Here is a 25637-nt window from a genome sequence, read left to right on the forward strand (position 1 = left end):
ACAGCAATACATTACAAGGATCCTACTCCATCATCAAATGGGATGTCTTCCATGGATGGAAGGATGATTCAACATCTGCAAATCAATCAACACGATACACCATATTAACAAAATGAAGAATAAAAATCACACGATCGTCTCAATGGATGCAGAGAAAGCATTTGACGAGATACAGCATCCATTTATGATAAAAACTCTGAATAAAATGGGGATGGAAGGAAACTACCTCAACGTAATAAAGGCCATATTTGACAAACTCACAGCTAATATCATTCTCAGTGGTGAAAAAGTGAAAGCTATCCCTCTAAGAACCAGACAAAGATGCCCACTCTCACCACTCCTATTTAACATAGTATTGGAAGTCCTAGCCAGAGCAGTCAGGCAAGAAAAAGAAATAAAAAGGATCCAAATTGGAAAGGAAGAAGTGAAACTGTCACTATTTGCAGATAGCATGATTTTGTGTATAGAAAATCCTAAAGAATCCACCAAAAAACTTTTAGAAATAATAAATGAATATGGTAAAGTTGCAGGATACAAAATCAACATACAGAAATCAGTTATGTTTCTATACACTACAACGAAGTAGCAGAAAGAGAAATTAAGAATACAATCCTATTTACAATTGCAACAAAAAGAATAAAATACCTAGGAATAAACTTAACCAAAAAGGTGAAAGATCTGTACACTGAAAACTATAAAATATTGTTGAAAGAAATTGAAGAAGACACAAAGAAATGGAAAGATATTCCATGTTCTTGGATTGGGAGAATTAACATAGTTAAAATGTCCATACTTCCTAAAGCAATCTACAGATTCAATGCAATCCCTATCAAAGTTCCAACAACAGTTTTCACAGAAATAGAACAAAGAATCCTAAAATTTATATGGAACAACAAAAGATCTTGAATAGCCAAAGGAATCCTGAGAAAAAAGAACAAAGCTGGAGGTATCACACTCCCTGATTTCAAAATATACTACAAAGCCATAGTAACCAAAACAGCACGGTACTGGCACAAAAACAGGCACACAGATCAGTGGAACAGAATTGAGAGCCCACACATCCATGGACAGCTAATTTTTGACAAGGGAGCCAAGAACATATAATGGAGAAAGGAAAGTCTCTTCAATAAATGGTTTTGGGGAAACTGGACTGCTGTATGCAAAAGAATGAAAGTAGACCATTATCTTACACCATACACAAAAATTAACTCAAAATGGATTAAAGACTTGAATGTAAGACCTGAAATCATGAAACTTCTAAAAGCAAGCTTAGGCAGTATGCTCTTCAACATCAGTCTTAGCAGTATATTTTCAAGCACCATGTCTGACCATGCAAGAGAAACAATAGAAAAAATAAACAAATGGGACTACATCAAACTAAAAAGCTTCTGCACAGCAGAGGAAACCATCAACAAAACAAAAAGACCAACCTAACAATTGGGAGAAGATATTTGCAAACCATACATCTGATAAGGGGTTAATCTCCAAAATATATAAAGAACTCATACATCTCAACAACAAAAAAAGTAACAACCCAATTAAAAAATGGGCAAAAGGTCTGAGCAGACATTTCTCCAAAGAAGATATACAGATGGCCAACAGGCACATGAAAAGATGTTCAAAATCATTAACTATCAGGGAAATGCAAATCAAAACTACAGTGAGATATCACCTCACGCCCATCAGAATAGCTATGATTAACAAGACAGGAAATAACAAGTGTTGAAGAGGATGTGGGGAGAAGGGAACTCTCATACACTGCTGGTGGGAGTGCAAACTGGTGAAGCCACTATGGAAAACAGTATGGAGATTCCTCAAAAAATTAAGAATAGAACTACCATACAATCCAGCTATTGTACTGCTGGGTATTTATCCAAAGAACATGAAAACACGAATGCATAAGGATACATGCACCCCTATGTTCATTGCAGCATTATTCACAATAGCCAAGACTTGGAAGCAACCTAGGTACCCATCAAGGAATGAATAGATAAAGAAGATGTGGTATATATACACAATGGAATACTCCTCAGCCATAAGAAATGATGAAATCCAGCCATTTGTGACAACGTGGATGGACTTTGAGGGTATTATGCTAAGTGAAATAAGTCAGAGGGAGAAAGTCAAATCCCATATGATCTCACTCATAAGTAGAAGATAAAAACAACAACAAACAATCACATAGAGACAGAGATTGGTTTGGTGGTTACCAGAGGGGAAGAGGGGAGGGAGGAGGGTGAAAGGGATGATTAGGCACATGTGTGTGGTGATGGATTATAGTTAGTCTTTGGGTGGTGAACATGATGTAATCTATACATAAATCAAAATATAATGATGTACACCTGAAATTTATATAATCTTATAAACCAATGTTACCACGATATAAAAAAAAAGAAAAACAGCAACAAACAAACACATAGATACAGAGAACACATTGGTGGTTACCAGAGGGGAAGGAGAAGGGGAGAGGGTGAAAGGGGTATAAGGGCACATGCATATGGTGACAGACGGAAACTAGACTTCTGGTGGTGAACACAACGTAGTCGATACAGAAGTCGAAATATAATGATGTACACTTGAAATTTATATAATGGTATAAACCAGTGTTACCTCAATAAAAAAATAAATTAAAACAAACAAACGAGCAAAGAAAAAAGTGATTGGAGAACAGGGATTGTTTTAAGGCAGTGGTTTCCAAACTTTATAGTCTTGGGACTGTTTACACTCTCTTGTTTTGGACCCCAAGGAACTTTTAATTACATGGATTATACTTATTGATATTTATTCTGTTAAAAATTACTGAATTAAAAGCTGAGAAGTTTAAAAATAATTTAGTAATTAATTTAACGATAATAATAACAAACCCAGTTCATGCTGATGTAAATAACATACTTATTATGAAAAAAAACTCTGTTTTCCAAAACAAACAAAATTTAGTGAGAAGAGCAACATTGTTTTGCATTTTTGTAAGTCTCTTTAATGTCAGGCTTCATAGAAGACATCTGGATTCTCATGTCTGCCCTGTACTCAATGTGTTGCAATATGTTTTTTTGATTGAAATGTATGAAGAAAATTTGGTCTCACACAAAGATGTAGTTAGGAAAGGGAGGAGTTTTTAATAGCCTTTTCAGGTAATTGTAGATATTCTTCTTTGATACTGTGCCAAAACTCAGTTAAGTGACAGTTTTCCAAAGGTTAATTGCGGTATGGAACCTAAAACCACATCAATCCACTTTTCATACTTTGTTATATTAAATCTATTTGTTTATTCTGTACTTTGAATAGATCTGCATTCAAGCCTGCTTTTGTAACATCATGAATTGGTTATTTTAAAAATAGTGGTTTGCTGAGTTATGTAAGAACTTAAAAATGTTGACACATTTCATTATATACCTAAAAAATCACTTTTGTTAGTATCGCCAACAGGCTTATCAGAAAATCTTTATATATTGGGAAGTTATCAAGTTCAGGGTGATGGATACAAGTTTCCAAAATACTGGTTTTTGCTAGGAAGCTCAAATTGTATCATTGGAAAAAAATTACTGTCAGTTATTTCCCTTAGTTCATTTTCAAGAAAATGTCTGCCACATACCCAAGTCTGAGTAACCACAGTTTGTCTGTCAGACATTCTTTCAAACACAAGCAGGATTACATGACAAAAGGGGCTATTTTAGCTGGCTACTAAAACAAACACAAGTGCTTTTCTTTTCAACCAACAGTTGTTGTAATTCAGATGAAGCATTTTAAAAAATGTGTCTGTTTTTACTGTGAGTGAGTCGTGTTGAAGCATGTAAGGTGTCAAGTTTGGGATCAATACTTTGAATTGTGTTAAGACTCTTGCACTTTGACTCACTATCTCTTTTGCATCATCAGCATAAATGTGAACACAGTGCAAAAGCAGAGAACATGTTAGTATTACTATGAGAATAGTTTTGTCTTCACAAACTCCGTGAGAAATCTTGAGAACCCTCTTTTTAATAACTGCTGGTTTAAGGTCATCGTGATACAGATGTGGGAGGGCATCGTGCCACCTTCTGCTTTTTGAAAAGTTTAAAGAAAAGGCATTTCGGATTTCTACTACATGAAAAAAAGTGAAATCATCTTATTTGAAACTCTTAGCCTTGAAATAATTTTAAAAACATCTTTCTTTTTAGTCTAAGGTTAAAAGTTTAAAACTTTCTGTTTTCTGTTGTTTCAACTTTCTGGCATTGGCATTTAGTAGTCAGAAATGTCTTTTTTTTCTTGTCTCTAGTGCCTAACATTTGACAGAGCCCTGACAACCAAATCACAGTAAAGTAAATTCATTCCTCCTCTGAAGGCTTTCTGAAGTATACTCTTAGTTACGGGTGACATTTTTTGGCTTCACAAAATTGTTCAGAAACAAGTCTTATTTCAGTGAAGTATTCTATAGTATGTAATCATGACAAGCGTATAAATCAACCCAACTCATATTTTAGTTGAGATAGCATTTTTTCCCTTAAATCATACAAAAGAGTGCTTTATTTTAAAAGGTTTGTTTACAGTGTAATTGTTTTAATTGATCTCATTTCTTTAGGAAGACATTTTATGCAATCACAGATGATCTTCTGAGTCCTGGGTTGTTTTCAGTGCTAATTTCCCAAAATGTTTATGCAGTATATTTATTAAGTCATGTATTCTTTCTAATCATAGTCCAGGTAGCAATTGAAAGTAATGAAAATGATCTTGATAACTCACCTAATGAGCCATGGTTAAAATTCAGTTTTTAGATTATGGCTTATGTGTTGCTTACAGAGTGATCCTCAAGAACGGATGATATTGCAGAAGAAAGGCAGAAAGTTATGAGTTTGAAGACAGAGGAGAATTTTATGAAAAATAAACTGGGGTTATCAGGTACTTAATAGGGAGGGAAAGATTAAGCTTACAAATAAGAGCCTTGGAGATGATCTGGAGATAAATATTGCCCTTGGGTCTCAAGAAAGGGAAATTTAGTTATAAGGTATTTTTTTTAACTATAAAAGAATTTCAAATTTATAGTAAAGTAGAGACTAGTGTCGCCAACAACTATATCTCACCACCTAAATTTAACAGCTGTTAATATTTTATTGTATTTACTTCTTTTTTTTGTGAAGATATTTTAAGCTAAATTAAATACATCATGACATTTTACTCCTAAATAAGCTAGTTTGCATCTCTAAAAGATAAAAACTTACAAACATACATTTGACTATGATGGGATGATCTGAGAACCCCAGAGGACCTGCCCACAGGCCATTGCTTTGCTGACTAGTGTGCAGGCTACGAGCTCTAGCGAAATAGCTTGGGATGGTGAAGGGGATTTTATAGAAGTGTTGAGAGGACTTGGAGAAGATGAACGCTGAGAGGAGGGCAAGAATTGGAAGAGAGGCAGAGAGATCTAGTGGGCAAGTTTGATTAAACTTTGCTATTTTGTGTGTGATTTAATCATTTTCTCTATCTCCTCATAATGTCGTAATTTACATTTGCCTTATTCATTCATGCTTTAGAAATTGGATTATTTTTTTTTTGACTTGACCCTCACCTTAGGGTGGGTGTGGAGTGAAAACCGAGGCTGCCCAAATGTGTCCATGGGAGCTGTACAACTAACATGGAAGGAGTCTAGGAATCTACACTCTGAAGAGCGTTAGCCAGTCAGTAACAGAACGTCCGATTGGAGATAATTATTCCACCCCCGCTTTTTTTGCACTGAAGTAATATAGTCTGTCTTAATTTATGCAATGTCTTCTTATGTTTAGGTCTCGGATGTGGTTTATTATACACTGCAACAGTGACCATTACGTGCCAGTATTTTGACAGCCGCCGAGGCCTTGCGCTTGGCCTGATTTCAACAGGTACATTTTCAAAATAAGTAGAGCATTGCCGTTATTCAGCCTTCTAATCAAAGTTAAAAGTTAGCAAGCACAGATTTGTTTAACCAACCGCTCCCCAGCTACCACTCAGGTAGCACATTTTTTTACTCTAGTCCTAGAAGGAAATTTTATTTTCCACCATAAATATGGGTGTAGCTTTCAAAAATCTGGGGCATTGGATATCCAATATAATACAGGAAAACAAAGCTATGGGCCCAGTAAATTGAGAGTCACCTGCTGGTGAGATCCTTGCTGAGAGAAGCAGAGAGAGCTTAAGTAAAGCACGTTATCCCTGAGAAAGATAGGAGAAATGGGAGGAAAATGGAGACCCTTAAGGCCACTGTCGGAAAGACTGATGCTGACATCACTCCATCTCCATTTGTTGTGGAACTTACAGTTTTTCTCAAGTACTGCTTTATGAATACATCTCACTGACCCGTGCATATCCAAACAACCGGATGTTTACTCTTGTTATCCCTTTAATAATCAAGGGATGACCACTGAGTGGGGAAATGTAAATGTAGTCCAGCCTTCTGGACTCCCTCTGATATTTTAAAGTGGTGCTTCACTTTTCAGATGGATTTTTTTCTAAGCTGTTTAGGGAATTTATCAAAATTTTCTGTGGCCAATATTTTATGAGTTTGCTTAGGAGATGAAGCAGCCAAGTTTACTAAAAGTTGTAAGTTTCCGTATGCTACTTATTAATCAGTGGGTATGCCTGGGAGGTCAGACTTTCAGATAAGCTGAATAAATTCAATAGTATATCTGGCAAGAGGATCCAAACTATGTTTTGTTCATGAGGCCAACCTGGTGGCAACAAAGTAATTCCAGATCAAATTAAATTGAGCTGAATATTTACCCAAGGTGGTTTAAGGACGCATTACCAGGTGAGAAATGTGAATCATGGTCTAGGAGGAGACAGAGCTAGAGTCTGAGGACATGACTAAGGCAGAACTGGGAGAAAAAATAGGAAAAGCAGAAGATGAGGAATCTAGAGCAGTTGGTACCTATACTCTATTTTCTGTAGAGGTGCTATAATGCAGTGATGAGCACAGACCCTGGAGCCAGACCACCTGGTTTTGAAGCCTGCCTGTCACTCACTAGCTGTCTGGTGATGGACAAGTTACTTAACTGTTCTGTTAACTGTTAAGCCTCAGTTTTCTGAACTGTAAAATGGGATATAATAGCACTCATCACATTGGGTTATTGGGAATATTAAAGGAGCATATGTATAAGGCACATGGCAAGGGCTCTAAAAGTATTAGCATTATAATTATGACCTAGATTTCCCTTCATGTCCAAATTTATTTGTGCTGAAGATATCAGACATTGTATGCTGAGAGAGCTGTTCTTGCTTTTCACTCAGTCTGGAGAGAGGGCAGAAGGGCTTGGGCTGAATCAGAAATGGAGTGACTGTGGACAGGCAAGATTTGGCAGAATTAAGGAATTTTCAGTTTCAACTCACAGAGAGTGAGGTGAGGCAAAATTAAGGAGAATCACTAATCCACTGTCTCAGTCAGCTCAGGCTACTATAACAAAGTACCATAGCCTGGGTGGCTTATAAATAACAGAAATTTATTTCTCACCGTTCTGGAGGCTGGAAGTCTGAGATCAGAGTGCCAGCATGGTCAGATTCTTGTGAGAGCCCTCTTCCAGGTTGCAGACTGCTATCTTCTGTCCTCACATGGCAGAAGGGGAGAGGAAACTCTCTGGGGTCTCTTTTATAAGGGCACTAATCCCACTCATGAGGGCTCCATCCTCATGACCTTACCTCCCAAAGGCCACACCTCCTAATACCATCACCTGGGAGGTTAGGTTTCAGCATATGAATTTTGGGAGGACACAAACATCTAATCTATAGCATCCACTTTCAGTGAAAGAGATGACAAGCAAAACAAAACTCACAGAATTTTTTTAAAAATTGAAAAGAAACCAAAATTCAGAATACTTGAAATATTGTGAATTAGTTGAAAGAAAGGAACGTGGGCATGAAACAAATGTTTTGGGGAAGCCATCTGGCTCCCTGGTGAACAGGGGTTAGTAAACTAATGCCCAGGGGCCAAATCTAGTGTACTGTCTGTTTTTGGACAGCTCATGAGCTAAGAATAATTTTTACATTTTTGTATAGTTAAAAAAAAATCTAAATAATAATATTTCATGGCATGTGAAAATAATGTGAAATTCAAATTTCAGTGTCCATAAATAAAATATAGGAATACAACCATGCTCATTTCTTTATGATTTTTCTCTGTCTGCTTTCATGCTTCAAGGGCAGAGTTGAGCATTTTTTTTTTTTGGTGAGGGAGATTGGCCCTGAGCTAACATTTGTTGCCAGTCTTCCTCTTTTTGCTTGAGGAAGATTGGCCCTGAGGTAACATCTGTGCCAATCTTCCTCTATTTTATATGTGGGTCCCTACCACAGCATGGCTTGACGAGCAGTGTGTAGGTCCATGGCTTGATGAGCAGTGTGTGGGTCCACACCTGGGATCTGAACCCATGAACCCTGGGCTGCCGAAGTGGAGTGCACGAGTTTAACCACTATGCCACCAGGCTGGCCCCCAGAGTTGAGCATTTTTGACAGAGATTGTCTGGCCCACTATTCCTTAAACATTTACTCTCTGGCCCTTTATGGAAAAAGTTTATTGACCTCCGGTATTAATGACTCAATCAAAGCATGAGTGTGTCTCTCACTGTTTCAGGTTCCCTGAACATCAATTAATATTTTTCCTCTTTGTGATAATGTATAATTTAGGCATGCATGGAAGCATAATTAGTGCTTTATTTCATTTTTCCCTTTATATTGATGATTTTTAAATTGGAATTTTCTTTTCAAAGATTAAAAATTATAGTTTTATGGTTTACACAGTTCCACCAGAAAGCTCTAAATTACTTTCCATTGCCTGAAAGAATTCTTGCATCTTTCTAAGATGTGGCTGCGTTTTTGTGGGATGTAGGCTGAGGAAAGTACTATTCAATGTGCAATTTGATTTTGCTGCCCTGTCATATACTTAGCACATTATAGGTGTTCAGTGAATTTCTGTTAAATAGATTTGATATGTTTCCCTTATATTTCATGATGTTGACAGCTAAACTTGGTTGGTGAGCAATGGGGATGTTATTCATTTTCTTAACTTAAGGTCAAAATATAGAACTTGCAAGCACAAAGAGTATTTTTAAGTATCTAGTGGTATGGCATTTTGTTAGAATCTGTACAAAGAAATGGTCTTAGACAAAAATATGAATTAACAATGAATGGATGCTAATGCAGTACGGAAGCACATGAAATAGTCCTATTTTCAAGTCTTTCAGTTTGTTTTCTGAAGTGCTTTTAACTCTTGAATTATGTGCCACTTTTAAAAAGATAAGGGAAGGATTACATTTGTCTACTATTATTACTTCTCAAAAGTCAGCACAGAGATATTCTCTTAGTAGCCACAGAAAGATACTATTTTAGCTGCCATTATATTAACATGAACTATTAATTAACATTTGCATGCAAAGATTTTTTTTCTTTGGAGTTGAAGGAGTTAACTTTAAAAATGTTAGGAAGGGACAAGCGTGGTCCCAAAGAAAAATGTTTTCTTTTAACGCTAAGACAGAACCATTTGGTTATTTGTAAGAATGTGTGATAAGATGGATTTTTACTGCAAGCATGACATCCTGTTAGAGTTATGATGTAATTTGGTATAGACCATCTTAAAAGTACTATCAACCTATTTGGACTATTTTTTTTTACAGATCTATTTATTTCTTTCCTGCTGTTTCACATGATGTTTCTCAATGATATTTAAATTTTTAAACACTCAATTTTTTAAAAATTGAAGCCAGAACCATATAAGAACACTGCAAATTGGTTGGGCTGATGTAACTTGCCATTCCAGCATGTTTAATGTGATCTATGCTAAAAAACTGGAGTATTTACAGTGTTGCACAGATGTGCAAACCAGGCGTGCTTTGTAATTTAAATACCCTATCAAATTCCACTTTACTCTTCTCATCGTTTATTAATATGAATCATTCATTCTGGTGATTCAGCAATGGATTTGAACTATCAGACCATTATAAATATCCGAAAACTAAAATATATTCTTCATCTCAAAAAGTAAAATATGAAAATTTGGTTTTCCAAAGGGAATAAAGGGAGTAAATATATAAGCATGGAGCCTGGCACATCATAAGTGCACAAAAAAGTGATTGCACAAAGTATTTGTAAGAATATGGGCTCCTGGAGTCAGACTGATTGTGAATCCTACTTCTGCCATTTATAGCTTTGTGACCTGTGGTAAATTTCTCAACCTTTCTAGCCCTAGGTCACTTCATGTGTAGATTGGGAATAATAATAGGACCTACTCAACAGGATCATTATAAGGATTAAACAAGTTTGGGCAATGTAAAGTGCTTACTCAGTGGCTGAACTATAAATACTAATTCTTAAAATAAATATTCTGTCAGTATTACTATTATTATCATTATCTTGAATATTCTTGCTGTGATTTTAATATGAAGGCACGCATGAATGCCAGTGTAAAAAAGAAATTGAATTGTGATACTAATAATGCCTGTCCTGAAGGCTTCAAACTATAAGAGATCAAGATTGAACAGCTCTCATTTCCTTTTCAGGTTCAAGTGTTGGGCTTTTTATATATGCTGCTCTGCAGAGGCTGCTGATTGAGTTCTATGGACTGGATGGATGCCTGCTGATTGTGGGGGCTTTAGCTTTAAATATATTAGCCTGTGGCAGTCTGATGAGACCTCTCCAGACCTCTGATTGTCCTTTGCCTGAAAAAACAGCTCTGGAAAATGTACCAGATAGATACTCCATTTACAATGAAAAAGAAAAGAATCTGGAAGAAAACATAAACATTCTTGAAAAGAATTACACTAGAGAGGAAATCTGCAAGAGCACCTTAGCCAATGGTGACTGGAAACAGGAGAGTTTACTTCATAAGAACCCAACAACGGCACACACAAAAGAGACTGAAACCTACAAAAAGAAAGTGGCAGAACAGACATATTTTTGCACACAGCTTGCCAAGAGGAAGTGGCAATTATATAAAAACTACTGTGGAGAAACTGTGGCTCTTTTTAAAAACAAAGTATTTTTAGCGCTCTTCGTTGCTATCTTTCTTTTTGACATCGGAGGGTTTCCACCTTCATTACTTATGGAAGATGTAGCAAGAAGTTCAAACGTAAAAGAAGAAGAGTTTATTATGCCTCTTATTTCCATTATTGGCATTATGACAACAGTTGGTAAACTCCTTTTAGGGATCCTGGCTGACTTCAAGTGGATTAATACCTTATATCTTTACGTAGCTACCTTAATCATCATGGGCCTGGCCTTGTGTGCAATTCCATTTGCCAAAAGTTATGTCACGTTGGCAATACTTTCTGGGATCGTAGGGTTTCTTACTGGTAATTGGTCCATCTTCCCATATGTGACCACAAAAACTGTGGGAATTGAAAAATTAGCCCATGCCTATGGGATATTAATGTTCTTTGCTGGACTTGGAAGTAGCCTTGGACCACCTATTGTTGGTAAGATATTTATTTTAAAGTCAACCTATTTTACTGTTCTTCTTTGTAACACTCCAGATATAGAAATTCAAATTGTAATAATAGCACAGATTTGCACAAAATAAATCTGCATGGAATATCTCATGGGAATGATTTATTCAAAATCACTTGGATATGGTTGAAAAAGCCAATATACTTGCTCAGGGATTTGTTTTCATTCTTTATTTGGGAAAAAATCAAAACGCCTGTTTATTCTTGTCCAAATATTTGAGAGATTCTTCTCTTCTAACTTCCAATGGGCCACTTTAGAAGTAGATGGGGTAATATATATCCTAATCCTAACTGTATATAAAATTGATGAAATTAGAGTATGGGCTTCATATTCATGTGATTTCTATCAAATTCATTTTTTTCTTACTCTCTTTTCAGGTTGGTTTTTCGACTGGACCCAGACATATGACATTGCATTTTATTTTAGTGGCTTCTGCGTCCTGCTGGGAGGTTTTATTCTGCTGCTGGCAGCCTTGCCCCTCTGGGATAGATGCAACAAGCAACTCCCTAAGCCAGCTTCAGCGACCTTTTTGTACAAAGTTGCCTCTAATGTTTAGAGGAATATCGGAAGGCACTACAAGACTGTTTTCTCATAGCAAAATTTCACTGTGGCTGACTCTGAATGCATTTTTTTTTTTACATATCTTATGCTCTATGTACTGTATACATAGTTTCTATCTCCTGTATTTTTTTTTTTTTCTCTTTTTTCTTTTTCCAAGAACTGGGAGTATTCTGTTTTACTAGTATTCATGAGTTCTTGACACTGTAGAAATTTTGGCCAGCCTCAGAAGGCTTTCTCTGTGTCAAGAAGTATAATTTCTCTGCAGACTCCATTAGTTCCATTGCAAGGCGCCCAGGGGGCACTCTTCTGTTTTAAAACTGATGCAAGCAGCCTGATGAGATATGTGTGAAGGCCGCTGGGAACTAACTCACTCTCTTCTCTGTTAGACTAGCTAGTAAATAGAAGACTTTGAGACAGTCAGGCAATGAACATGATTACTAAAACAGCCTTAAGAATTGCAGTGAAGCAAACTGATCCTTTTAAAAAAAATATTTTAAATTATAGTTACTAGTTTTCTTTATTCTATTGTATTTACCTTGATGAAGCACCCACATGTTTGCTGTCCATTGAGCATGAATTGTTTCAATTCCTAAGGTGTTTGTTGAGATGCAGGCAGTCTCCAAACAGAGGGGTGGTCACTGCCGCCCTTCGTCATAGTGGGCTGCTATAACCTTGCTCATTTTTCTTTGTCAGCATCCGCTCAGCTGATGTTTCCCAGAAAGTGCTGATTTTACCTGTTTCCAAATTGGAAATGCATATTTAAACCATTCCATTCTTGCAAATGGAAAACATCCATTTGCTTTGGGCACAGTGGGGATGAATTGCAAGTCCTTGCATATCTTCTCAGTGAAGGGTTTATTTGCTACTATCCGATTTTACCAGTATCAAACCTTAATTCGCGGGCAGAACTAAAAAGTGTTTGTGTGTGTGTGTGTGTGTGTGTGTGTGTGTGTGTGTGTGTGTGGGTGTGTTGTGCTCTGAGTCTGTAGGATATGAGAAGGGAAAAAGGCAATAAGAAATTGCTACCCTGATCCAACTTCATTCAATCTTAAGAAAAATGTTCTAGGAAGAAAATCAATGTTTAATAAATTGACATTTTTTTAAAGAAATGTTTTTAAAACTTTGCTATGCATCAGAATCCTCTAGATCCTTTAAAAAATATAGTTGCCTGAGTACTACTCTTGGAGATTTTAATTCTGTGGGTCTAGACTGTGGGCCAAGCATCTATATTTTTAATGAACTTTTCAAGTGATTCTGATAACACAGCCTGGGTTGACAATGACTGTTATAAGACTGGCAATAGAGAAACATTTATTCTCTTAAATAAAAAACAAAAAAACAATAAACCATTGAGGTTAGGGGTTTTAAAAAATAGCCAAGTGTGGTTCTTTAAATAGGAGGCACTCTTCCCATTGTGCCAAAATTCTTTCATTTCTTTTGAAATATGTAAGATTATTTTATACTTCTATGTTGCCTTTCTTCAAAGGCGCCTGAAGCACTTTATAAGCATGAATCCCCACAACACCTCAGTGAGGTAGGTAACTAGTGCTTTTCTATGCAGTAAACCTGGAGTATGGGGAACTTCGTAACTGAGTTAATCCTACTCAATAACGCAATAGTGGGGCTCCAAAGTGCCTTGGACTTCTGCTCCATACTCAGACTTCTGGAAAGTTTTCTGTACCTCATTCTTTAGTCACTATCAAGGTTAGTAAATACAATAAGTGACATTAAAAAAAATTAAATGTTTTTGTGTTGAAAGTTCTTTTTTGCCAATATTATGTTCGGGAAATCCAGTGACCTGAAAAATTTAACTTTTATGACATCCCCACATTCACCAATGTTGACAATTGTCCAAGTGCATCTTCACTATGTCTACTAGTGTAATCCAATGTGTACACTATCCATTGTCTAGGGAATGAATTTTAAGTTACAATAAAATATTTTTTGTTTGTTTTCCATTGGTTTGGTTGCCTTATCTCTTCTTAGCCAGTCCCCCTCCTCCCAAATTACAGTGACACTTCACTTGAATGTAAAAATATAAATTACTTGATGTTCACTTCAGACCCCAGAATTTGGTGATTGGACATCAGCATATTCAACAGTCACTTTGCAAAACTATTTTGACCATTGCCTTCCAAAAAGCTAATCAGTCCTACAGAATCCTTTTGAGGCAAAGGAGACAGATTTCTCTTTGAGATTCTTAATAATGATCTCACCAATCATTAATGGAATCCTTAATATGTTCCAAGCATATTATATTATTTATCTTTCATGATAGCCCTATGAGATGGGGATTATGATTCTCATTGTATGGTACAAAACATAATTGCCATGATATGGACAACACACACACACACACACACACATATGTAATTTCCAAAAGCAAAATGAGACAGGTTTCTAGTAAACCCTTTGATTTCTAGCATGGCTGGGAAATGGGGCCTAGCTGGGAGGGTTGCTATTATTGGGGGGAAGAGGGAGAATCTCCCTCTGCCCTTTCCCTTAAGGTTCTTCTGGCTGGCCAAATAATCAACAAGACAGGTTAGCAGGAGAAAATAATACCAAGTTTAATAACATGTATACATGGGAGAAACTCAGAAATGAGCAACTCGTCCCTCTGTCTAAGCTGCTCGCTTAAGTATTGCAGCTAAAGGCGAGGAGCGTGTTGGGGTGGGTAGTGGCCTGGGACTTCAGAGGGCAGCAGGACAATTCTTTTCGGGGTCATCTATAGATAATGTGGTCAGGGAGAGACAGATTTTTTGATAAAAGGGGCTTGGTGCCCCTCCCATTTGTAACATCTATTTTACATTATCTTTATAGCCATCATGATAGAAGATCTGTTCCAGGAAGGAGCCACCATGTCAAATTCTTTAGGCAGTTAGTGGGGGAGGTCAAATGTCCTTCAGAGAAAACAATCAAGGTAAAGAGATATATTTCAGGGTGGCCAAATCTTGATCTCCCACACTATAAACCCAATCCTTTAATGAATAGAGAAGTTATGTTTATGTAAATAATTATTCATGACTTTCCCATTTCCCAAGAATTAGCATTTTAAAAACACAATAATGAAATTATATTGATTAGAATATAATCTTTCTTTTGTGACTCAAAAGATACTTCTTGACATTCCAAGTGCCAAGGGGCTGAGGTGGGAAAGGGTGTGAAGTAAGAAAGTTTGTTGGGGACCCTCTTCCCTGACTTTGTTTAATACTTACCACCCCTCCTTTCAGTCTCCTGCCTCTCTCTCTCTGATGAGCCTCCTAGGAGCCAGCTGGTGATCTAATTTTCTCTAGGGTGACCATGTCATCAGGGGAGAAGGTTCAGCCACCAACTTTTAAAGGCCCCATGAGGAACAACTCCCAAGAACCAGAAGTTCCAGCACTGGGAGGTCATGACCCAATGGTATGTCAGTCATGTTGTGCTGGCTGGAAAGTCCCGTTACCTCGATAACCTAAACTTCTAGCATCAATGTAGGATTATCTTAACTCAGGACGTTCCGGGAAACAAAGGAGAGCTCTATTTTGAAGGAAAGAATTTGTCATTTTTTTCTTTTACTTAGAAAGAGTATTATATTAAACATACAAAAGACGCAGTCTACATTATGAGGGCCATACCATTTCTCCTTCATTAATAATAATCTTGGGACTTTTGGCTCTATAGTCAATTGTGTCTGAAGGATGCCAGTTAATAAGATGCCTGTTTGAGTAAGGAGTTTAACCCCGAAGAGTTAAAATGATCAGAGATCTATGAATGCATGGATGATATTTGGAGATATAGTATACATACATGTTAAAATTGTGATTCCTAGGTTCAAATCCTTAGCCCAGTTCCTGTGGCTGGGTGATTATGAGCAAATTATTTAACCTCTCAAAGCCTAAGTTTCCTCATTTGGCAAACACGTCATAAGCCTATTGTGGGAATTAAACAAGATAACTTATATATATGCCTGGCACATATTCGGTAAATATTAGCTCTTATTTTTCTTGTTGTCATTATTCTTTAGTGTGTGGCTTCTCAATACCTGAGGGAGCTATCAATGTTCCTGGGCACAGGTGTGGGGTAAATGTTTGCATTGAAGGGCCTCATTTAGAAGAAGAATAATGAGCCTTCTGTTATCTCTAACTTGTACAATTGTCACAGCTCTTGCCCTCCCCCAAGCATGTTCTTGTCAAAATCTTTTATCCTTAGGGATTCATGACTCAGCACATTTTTCTGGAATTGCCATTCAGAAGCTCTGGCACAAAACAAAACAGAACACATGCTGTTCCTCCACAAATCAAATAGAATCCACTTTGTAAGTTGAACTGCTATGGGAATTTGAACTTTTATTTTTTTCCTTAAGAACTTTCTTCTGAGCTGCTTGGAAGGCTGGCTTGAAATTGGGCGGAAAGCAAAATGCCCTGATTTGTTTATTGAGCACTAATTGGCTTCAGCTCAGGGCCCTTCACTGCCTTCCCAGTACTCTTTTGAGATTTCCTCTTGAGGGAGTGTAATTCCTTGCCAAGTCTTCTGGGATTCTATTCCTAGCAGGTCTCAGTCACATTAGGTGCTTTTTACTACATGCATTCCTTGGCCTAAAAAGTCAATTACTTTTATTCTTTCTCCTTGAGAAAAATAAAAAAAAATATATTTAACAATTAAATTTAATCAGTTTTTTTCTAAGTGATTTTCTAAAACTTTGGTAATCAACATGTTTTCAATAAAGAATAATTAACTGTGGGCAAGGTGCTGTTCTGCTGTAGGTCACCTTAAAACTACATAGCCACAGAGATATGCCTGTTTTTCTTCCTGGAAAAGTTTCTAATGTGCTAAGTTGTTATTCCTCCAGCTTAGAGCTGAAAACTCCTGAATATCTATAGCTTTAATAGGGCATTTCTAAGAGTAGCCCAAAAGACATTAGGACCATAACAACAAAGGCAACCAGGTGGGACTGGCTATATCAACCTCTTAAAGACGATGGGCCAGGCTTAGCAGCTCCTGTGCATACAGTCTCTCAGGCTTCTGGCAGGGTGCCATTTTGAGAACTCCTGGGCAGAATGCCCTCTTGAGAGAAATGCATCTCCCTGAAGGTCAAGTGCGAACAAGGGCTCGATGGAGGAATTATCTGAGGCCAATGAGAGTGCCACGCTACAGACAGGGTCAGGATGGTCTCAGGTCTCTGGACAGAACTGTAGAGGGTTGGTTTGTCCAGTGAAATGGGATAATATATGGGACCTTCATCTGCACAAGACTGAAAACAACTGTAACTTCCAAGGGACATTTTAGCAGTCGCTAGCTGAGAGGCATAAGAGGGACAAGAGCTATGTCTGTGCCTTGTTCTCAAAGACCGGGGAAGTGGTGTGAATCAAGGAAAGGCAACAACAGAAGGATCAAGGAGCCCCAGCAGTCAGCTCTGATGGAACTGGGAATGGATGTCCCAAAGAAACTTGAGAGAAAGCATGTGTGTTCTCTCCTCTGATATGTTGACACCTTTAATCAGGTTACAGCCAAGTGTTGCTGGCTAGAACCACTGTGCAGATATGTGCTTGGAGGCATTATGTTTGCGTATTATATTGCTTAGAAGGCAGTCTACTTGGGCAGTACTTAACTTGTGCTGAGGGAGTCACCATCATCGTGGGACAGATGAAGAGACCAGGAATCAGGTGAGTCAAGCAATGAACTCAAGGTCACCCTGCCAGTGTTTCAGACCCAGGCCCAGATCCTATCTATTTATGGAGCAGTGGAGATGGAGCAGTTAATGTGCATATGGATCTTATCGGATCCAATCCCATGACTTTGCAGAAGATAATATTGTGGGCCAGAAAGAGACAGGGTCCAGAACAGAACTCTCCTGCCTTACTCTTTACACCTAGAAATTCACGACATCACTCCTGCCCCTTGAAAACAACAAGTTCTTGTAACCAGAACTTTAATATTAGTAAGAACTTTCTTCTCTGTTGTTCAATATGGTAGCCACTAGAAACATGTGGCTATTGAGCACTTGAACTGTGACTTATCTGAATTGAGATGTGTTGTAAGTATAAAATACACACTGGATTTCAAACATTTAAATACAAAAAGTAAAATACCTGTTAATAATTTTAAATATTAATGATACATTTAATGATTATTTTATGAATGAATGATAATATTTTGGGTATATCACGTTAAAAATATTATCAAAATTAATTTCATCTGTTTCTTTTTACTTTTTTAATGTGGCTATAAGAAAATTTAAGATTACACATATAGCTCATATTATATATTTTTGGGCAGTGCTATTCTAGATATTTCCATCCAAAAGCATATTTAAAAATTCTTACCACATATTATATTTGGTTGATATGAAACTTAAGTCTCTTTTAATTTAAAGAATTCCCTTCAATTTATTTGCTGAAGAAATCAGATTTGTCCTGTGGGGTTTCCTGCATTCTGGATTTTGCTAATTGCCGCCACCTCCCCACCCCACCCCCCACCCCCCGCTGCCACGGTGTCATTTAATATATTCCTTTGTACATTGTATTACCTTGAAACTGGCAATTATATCTAGAGACTTGATCACATTGTTTGATTATTTTGGTAAGGAAAATTCATTGGCGGATGTATACTTCTGTCAAGACGCACTAAATGTCTGGTCATCTCATTTTTTTTGGTGTCAAGATTGAGCAGTGGGTTCAGTATATCCGTCATAAATTTCCCCATAATATTTTTTTTCACCTAATGGGTTTTACAGCTATTTATGAGCATTGCCCATGCTCATTATTTCATGAGAGGTTGCAAAATGGTGATATTCTATCATTCCTTTATTTATTAGCTGACATGCTTCTATAAAGAGAAGATTCCCCTAGTCAACTATCAATTTCCCCAAGGAACAGTGGATATAAGAAAAGCAAGATACATCGTTGCTTCTTTCTCTTTAGTTATTTATCAGTTTCAGAAAAATAAGTTGGCATCCTTGTGTAACCATAAGGATGGTTCTGGCATCCTCCACCCGCCACCACCTCAGAGAAAGACATCATTATGAACTCATGGATTTTAAATTTGCAGATAAGGGAGGTTTCCAGCAATTGTAGTTTTTTCTTTTTTGATGCTCAGATATTCCCATCAGGTTGCCTCCTGAGTCCTAATGACACAAGCTCTGTAGTCTTTGCTAATTTCTTTACTTCTGATGTGACAAAATGTTTTCAGCTCATCTTGTACATTTTCTGTCCCAGATGTGGAATTAGCCATTCCTCCAAGGAGCCTGTGGAGATGGTTTTTAGACCACAATCTGAGCACTTGGGATGCTCATCTCTAGTAGGTTGGAGATTGTTTCTACAAAATAGATATTTTTGGTTTTTCCACAGAAAACACATCGTGAGTTAATACCGATAATTCTAATTTAAATTGAGGATCTCATATTTTTACCTAACTTCATTGACTTTATATTTAAACTCTTTTCTTTGATGTTGAAAATCCTGGTTTTCTAGGGGTCGGCCCCGTGGCTTAGCGGTTAAGTGTGTGCGCTCCGCTGCTGGCGGCCTGGGTTCGGATCCCGGGCGTGCACGTCCGCACCGCTTCTCCAGCCATGTTGAGGTCGCATCCCACATACAGCAACTAGAAGGATGTGCAACTATGATATACACCTATCTACTGGGGCTTTGGGGGAAAAAATAAATCAATAAAAATTAAAAAAAAAAAAAGAAAATCCTGATTTTCTAATGACAATATTCACTCTATCTTACCATGTCTGTAACATTTTCAAAATAATGATATCACTATTCTTACTAATAACGTAATTACTGAAAACACTTTGATTGCTTTGAGTTTTTTTTGTCCTTAGGGTAACCTATTCAGGGTGTGCACTCAGATGATTATGTTTTAGCCCCTTGAAATAGTCCCTCTCTATGTGATTAAGTCACCAACTTCAGACTCACTTGAGTTTGTGCAGTTTTAACTTGCATTTCTCTTATAATGAGTGAGGTTGAGCATCTTTTCACTTATGTAAGGGACATTTCAATTTCTTTCTTTGTAAACTCTATTTCTCTAGAGGTTCATTGGCCTTTTTGTTCTCTACTTTTAGAAATCCTTTGTATATTAGGGATATTTGCCCTTTGTACTATAAATTGAAAGTGATTTTTCCTAGCTTGTCATTTGTCTTTTTACTTTGTGATATCTTTTGCCACATTGAAGCTTTTTTTATGTTTACATTTGACACATTTTTTATTGGATGTTTTCAAATTTATTTTAAATAAGAATTTGTATATTTTAGATATTAGCTATGTGCATGTTTTTAAACTTTATTTTTGTGATTATAATATAAAGTTTATGTGTTATGGAGTGAACTTTGTGAATACCTCCATTTATAAGTTTTGGGTCATGCTTAGGAAGGCCTTCTCAACTCCAAGAGGATTAAAAAAAAAATACATCAGGGGGCTGGCCCCATGGCCAAGTGGTTAAAGTTCTGCGTGCTCTGCTTGGCGGCCCAGGTTCATGGGTTCCGATCCTAGGCGTGGACCCACTCCACTCATCAGCCATGCTGTGAAGGCATCCCACATACAAAAGAGGAAGATTGGCACAGATGTTAGCTCAGGGTGAATCTTCCTCACACACACACACACACACACACACACACACACACAAATCAGGATACTTTTGGCTACAAGCTATAGAATACCAAATCAAAAGTTGTAAGTATATTAAGAATGTTTATTATGTTTCATAGCAAAAAATATGGAGCTAGTAAAATCCTAGCATTTGTTAATTTTGTGGCAATGTCATAAAGGACCCAGGCTCTTTTCATCTTTTTGTTTTTCAATCATCAGCATAGTAGTTTATCCTCTTAGGCTGGGATTCCTCCTGGCCTTAGAGGGCCACCACTGTTCCAGGTATCACAGGCAAACAACTACAGACATAGACAGTGGAGGTACATCCTCAGACTTCAGGTTTTGAGAATATGGAAAATTATTCTCAGCAGTCCCATGGCAAGTCTCAAGTCCAAATTGTGTCCTGTGCTCGTTTCCAAGACAATCATTGACATTGGAGATAAAATTGACAAGAATGACTAATGGAAGATTTAACCCTGGGACTTGGGAAGGGCCTGAAGCAAATGATCACCACTTATCTGAGCATAATCCAGATTTTTGTCAACAAAGAAGATGGAAGAAATCACTATTGGGTAGTTTTGCAGTTCCATTTTTTACATATAAACCTTTGATTCATCTAAAATTTATGTTGGTATAAGGAGTGAGCTAGGGATCAAGCATATTATTTTTTTCCTAAACAGCTAGCTACATGTCCTATTTATTAAATAACTTATCTTTTTAATGTGCTTTCTTATGACAGTTTCTAAAAGGAAACATTGAGCAAAATATGCTGAGTACCATGGGAATTTTTGGTCAGTCTTTTAAGTTTGCTCCCTCATATAAAACTCCAGTGAGACAGCACCTTCAAATCACATTGCTCACACATACCAAATCTACAATGTAAGAACCTGATAGATGATGTTCTCTCTCCATCTAAAATGTAGACCAGCAATATGGAATATAACTTAAAAATCTTGAATCCTATGCTGAGAAGTCACATGATAGGTTAGCTTTTTTTTTTTGAAAATTGAATGCTTACATATGCCTATATCTTATTTATTATAAAAATAACTAAATGCCAACTATGTGCCAGCCACATAGTGTCCTTAAGAAGCTGAGATTTTAGGTAAGGACAAGAGACAAAAGCTAATATACTCTGTGTGTGTGTGTGAGTATGTGTATGTGAGTATGTACACATATACACACAATGGGAGAAAAGCAGAGTTAGAGGGATGAGAATGCCAGGGTATGGGGAGTGTTTTAAAATATGACTGTTAGGGAAGGTTTCACTGAGGAGGTGACATTTGAGTAGAGGCATGATGGAAATGAAAGAGCAAGCTATATGGCTATCTAGCGAGAAATGAGTCTAGGTAGAGGAACCAAGTGGCAAGGCCCTTAAGAGCATGCGTAGCGCTGGGGGTGGAGTGGAGTCAATGAGGAGGAGATAAGATCAGAGAAGTGAAGGAGCTAATAGGCTTTCATACAGGGAGCCTTATAGGCCATTGCAAGGATGTTGGCTTTTCCTTATAAATGAGGTTGAGAGCACTCTAGTGATGAAGGGGAGAGAGATAGAGAGGCTGAGAGAAGAAGAGAGGGAAGGAGGGAGAGAGGAAAGAGGGAAGGAGGAAGGAAGGAAAAAGAAAGGACGGAAGGTAGGAACGAAGGGAGGAGGGAGAGAGGGAGCAAGAAAGGAAAGAAGGAAGAAAAAGAAAGATCTGATTAATGTTTTAAGAGGATCATCTTGTTTTTGTGTTGAGAATGGACTATAGGAAGACTAGGGGAAAAGCAAAGAGATGAGGTAGGAAGCTACTGTAGTAATTCACTGGGAAATGACTTGAACAGATTAGAGGTGGTGAGACGTAACCAGATTCTGGACATACTTTGAAGGTAGAGCCAAGAATATCTGTTGACGGGCTTGATGTGGGGTATGAGAGAGAGAGGCAAGGATGATTCCAAGGCTTTTGGCTTCAGCAATGAAAGGATGGAGTTGCCATTCGCTGAGATGGGAGCGATTTTGCAGGTTGTAAAATAAGAGTTCTGCTATGGATACATTAAGATTGAGACATCTATTATATATCCAGGTGGAGATGTTGAGCAGGTAATTAGATGCGCAGGCATGAAGTTCAGGATTGCTGTCTGTGCTTTTGGGAGTTATCAGTCATATAGAAAGTATTTAAAGCCATGAGTCTGGATGAGATCACTAGGAAGTGAGTGTATATAGAGAAGAGAAGAGAGGCATTCCATCTTCTAGAGATTTGGAAGATAAGATGGAACCCACAAAGGAGACTGAAAAGGAGCAAGTTGATAAACAGGAGGAAAAAGAGAGAATAGTGTTCTTGAAGCCAAGTGAAGAAAGTGACTCAAGAAGGAGGGAGTGATCAACTGTGTTAAATGATGCCAATGGGTCAAGTAAGGTGAGGACTGCAAAAGTGTTGTTGGCTTTAGCAGTCTAGAAATCATTTGATGGTCTTGATAAGTAGTTTGGAGAAGCAGTCAGCACACAAGTGTCTTATCAGAATCGATTCAAGAGAGAATGGGGGGGCCGGCTCCGTGGCTTAGCGGTTAAGTGCGCGCGCTCTGATGCTGGCGGCCCAGGTTCGGATCCCGGGAGCGCCCCGAGGCACCACTTCTCCGTCCAACGCGAGGCCGAGTCCCACGTACAGCAACTAGAAGGATGTGAACCTATGACATACAACTATCTACTGGGGCTTTGGGGGGAAAAAACTGAATAAATAAAATCTTTAAAAAAAAAAAAAAAAAAAAAAGAGAGAATGGGGAAAAGTGATGGGAGACCATGAATATAAGCAACTCAAGGAGTTTTATTCTTATGTATGATGAAAATATTGTTAACTCTATTGACTGCCTTGGACCTGGTGCTAATTAACCCAAAATTACTGTTTTTGTCCCTGTGTGAGGTTTAAATACAGGGCCAATTAGTTTTGCTTTGACTCATGGCCAAAAATGACTTCCCGACTTTCATCATCCATGATAATCACCTCTGGGGACCTGAGAGAGTGTGGACAGATCACTATAAACTCATCCACAGTCCTGGAAAAACAACTGGAAATGTCTATCTGATTAACGGGTGATCCCTGGCCTTATTTCCCGTGCAAGTTATCTCTATGGTGTGGAGTAAGTGAGGACAAGCCATTCCGGTTGGGCCTGTGGGGTGGCAGGTGTTCTGGATGAGGCTGGAAAGTAATAACCCCCTTTGATTCTACAACACTGCCTGGTTTACAAAGTGCTTTCTTACCCAGTATCTCATTTGATCCTCATAACAGCCATGTGATGTACACCAGGGAGATGATGATATCACGATTTTACAGAGGAGGAAACTGAAGATTCCAGCAGTCGGGGAATTACTTTTGGACATAGAGCTGGGATGAACACCTAGAACTTCTGACCACCTATCTTCTATTCAGTCAGATTCTACTGGCTAACTCGGTGCTATTGCACTTAGCTGGAGTGAGCAGCAGCTCAGATTTGCTTTCCTGGGTCATGTCTTCCTGATAACCGGAAGGGAAAGAAGGATGGCACTTAGCCCTCACCATGATACTTCAACAGCCTCAGGCTGCCTGCTCTACCTCAGTGTCTGGAAGTCATCAACTCTGGCCTGAGCTCTGCTCTCTTTCTTTTGGGCCCTTTCAGATTGTCTGTTTTTCACAGGTTGTGTCTCAAAGTTTGATGTGAGGTGACAAGCCTATCAGATTGTGCTGGATGACATCCACTTCTATTAAAATCAAGTGTAGCTCCTTTTAAAACCAAGAGATTAAAGCGTTAGCATCTAATATGAAATGACATATTAGATGAAATGACAGGTGGCCCTTCATTTTGTGTTCCTAAAATTATATAACTTCTCTTCCATTTACAAGAATGTTCTAGAACTAATTTTTGAGGGTATAATTCACATGTTAATGTTCCTAGTCAAAACAAATGAAATACATCTTATACGTTATGCGTGGATGGGAGGGCATAAAGGGAAAATTTGGAACTGAGGTGGAGGAATTGATGAAGCTGATTTTTTTCTGAAAGCTGATCATTTCTCCTTTGAGATGTTATAATGGCTTTAAAAAGGCATCAAGGTGAGATTGCTAGTATTCTCAAGCAGCAAACACATATTGAGTGTCTGAGAGTCTGCAGATTGTGGGGCACTGGTCTGCTTACTGATTACACAGTAAAGTGCATTTACGTATGACAGGTTTCATTATTCCAGGTTAACTTCCAGTTTTCTAGCTTTAGACATTTAATGAAATTACTAAGGACGTCCTGAACTCAGAAGAGAGGACAGATGGAAATTCCTCTACTAATCATACCTGACATTGTAGCCCTGAGGACCAAGTATCATAAGATGGTCTGCATGCAGGAAAGGCAAAGAGATTGCAGGAAAAATGAGTGGTGAAGCCACACATAGTCTAAGAGTGGTCTTCCTCCAGTCTAGCAGTAAGTATGTATCCAAAGAGGCACGTGGTGGGGGTGGAAGAGAAGAGTAGGAGGACTGCATGCCCCTGGGAGCCCTCAACTCAAGCACGCTGCCTTAAAAGGAGTGAACACACACTTGGTGAATGCATGCCGATGCAGGTACTCTCATATCCTCATGATAACAGATATTGCAGTAAACTCTTCCGAGACAATCTGGCAATATCTATCAAAATTAAAATGTGTGTACGCTTTGATCCAGTAATTTCACTATTAAGAATTTATACTAGTCTTGTTGATGTGTGCAAAGATGTACACAAATGCCCGTAGCAGCATTGTTTGTAACAGCAAAGCTGTAAACAACCTTAATATTGAAGAAGGGGACTTGGTAAATGTGTTATATTATATTGATACAGTGAATTACAGTGCAGCCACTTAAGACAATAATAGACTGAGATGGTATGTGTTTCAAGACATATTAAGTGAAAGTGTAGGTGTATGAGCATGTGTGTGTGGTATGTGTGTATTGTATGTGTCAGTCAGGATCTTATCACGAAATAGAATTTGCCTCAAATGATTCAAATGTTGAGCTTTAGTGAACGGACTGTGTACAGATGTGTACAGGGGCACTTAGACACTAGCACCAGTGGGAGGCCACTACCACCCTGTAGCAGAAACTGAGGT

General features: G+C 37.9%; 1 protein-coding gene across 1 annotated transcript in view; it reads left to right on the forward strand.

Moving 5' to 3' along the window:
- SLC16A9 (solute carrier family 16 member 9) overlaps positions 1-13952 on the forward strand; it is a 57272-nt gene extending 43320 nt beyond the window's left edge. The window contains exons 4-6 of the mRNA XM_014784961.2: positions 5754-5849; positions 10488-11402; positions 11811-13952. Of these exons, the coding sequence (XP_014640447.1) occupies positions 5754-5849; positions 10488-11402; positions 11811-11989 (1190 nt within the window). The 3' untranslated portion in view covers positions 11990-13952. The remainder of the gene's footprint in view (positions 1-5753; positions 5850-10487; positions 11403-11810) is intronic.
- Positions 13953-25637: the final 11685 nt, after the last annotated feature.

Source organism: Ceratotherium simum, chromosome 6, assembly GCF_057802395.1.
Source record: "Ceratotherium simum simum isolate JZ-2026a chromosome 6, ASM5780239v1, whole genome shotgun sequence".
Taxonomy (NCBI): domain Eukaryota; kingdom Metazoa; phylum Chordata; class Mammalia; order Perissodactyla; family Rhinocerotidae; genus Ceratotherium; species Ceratotherium simum.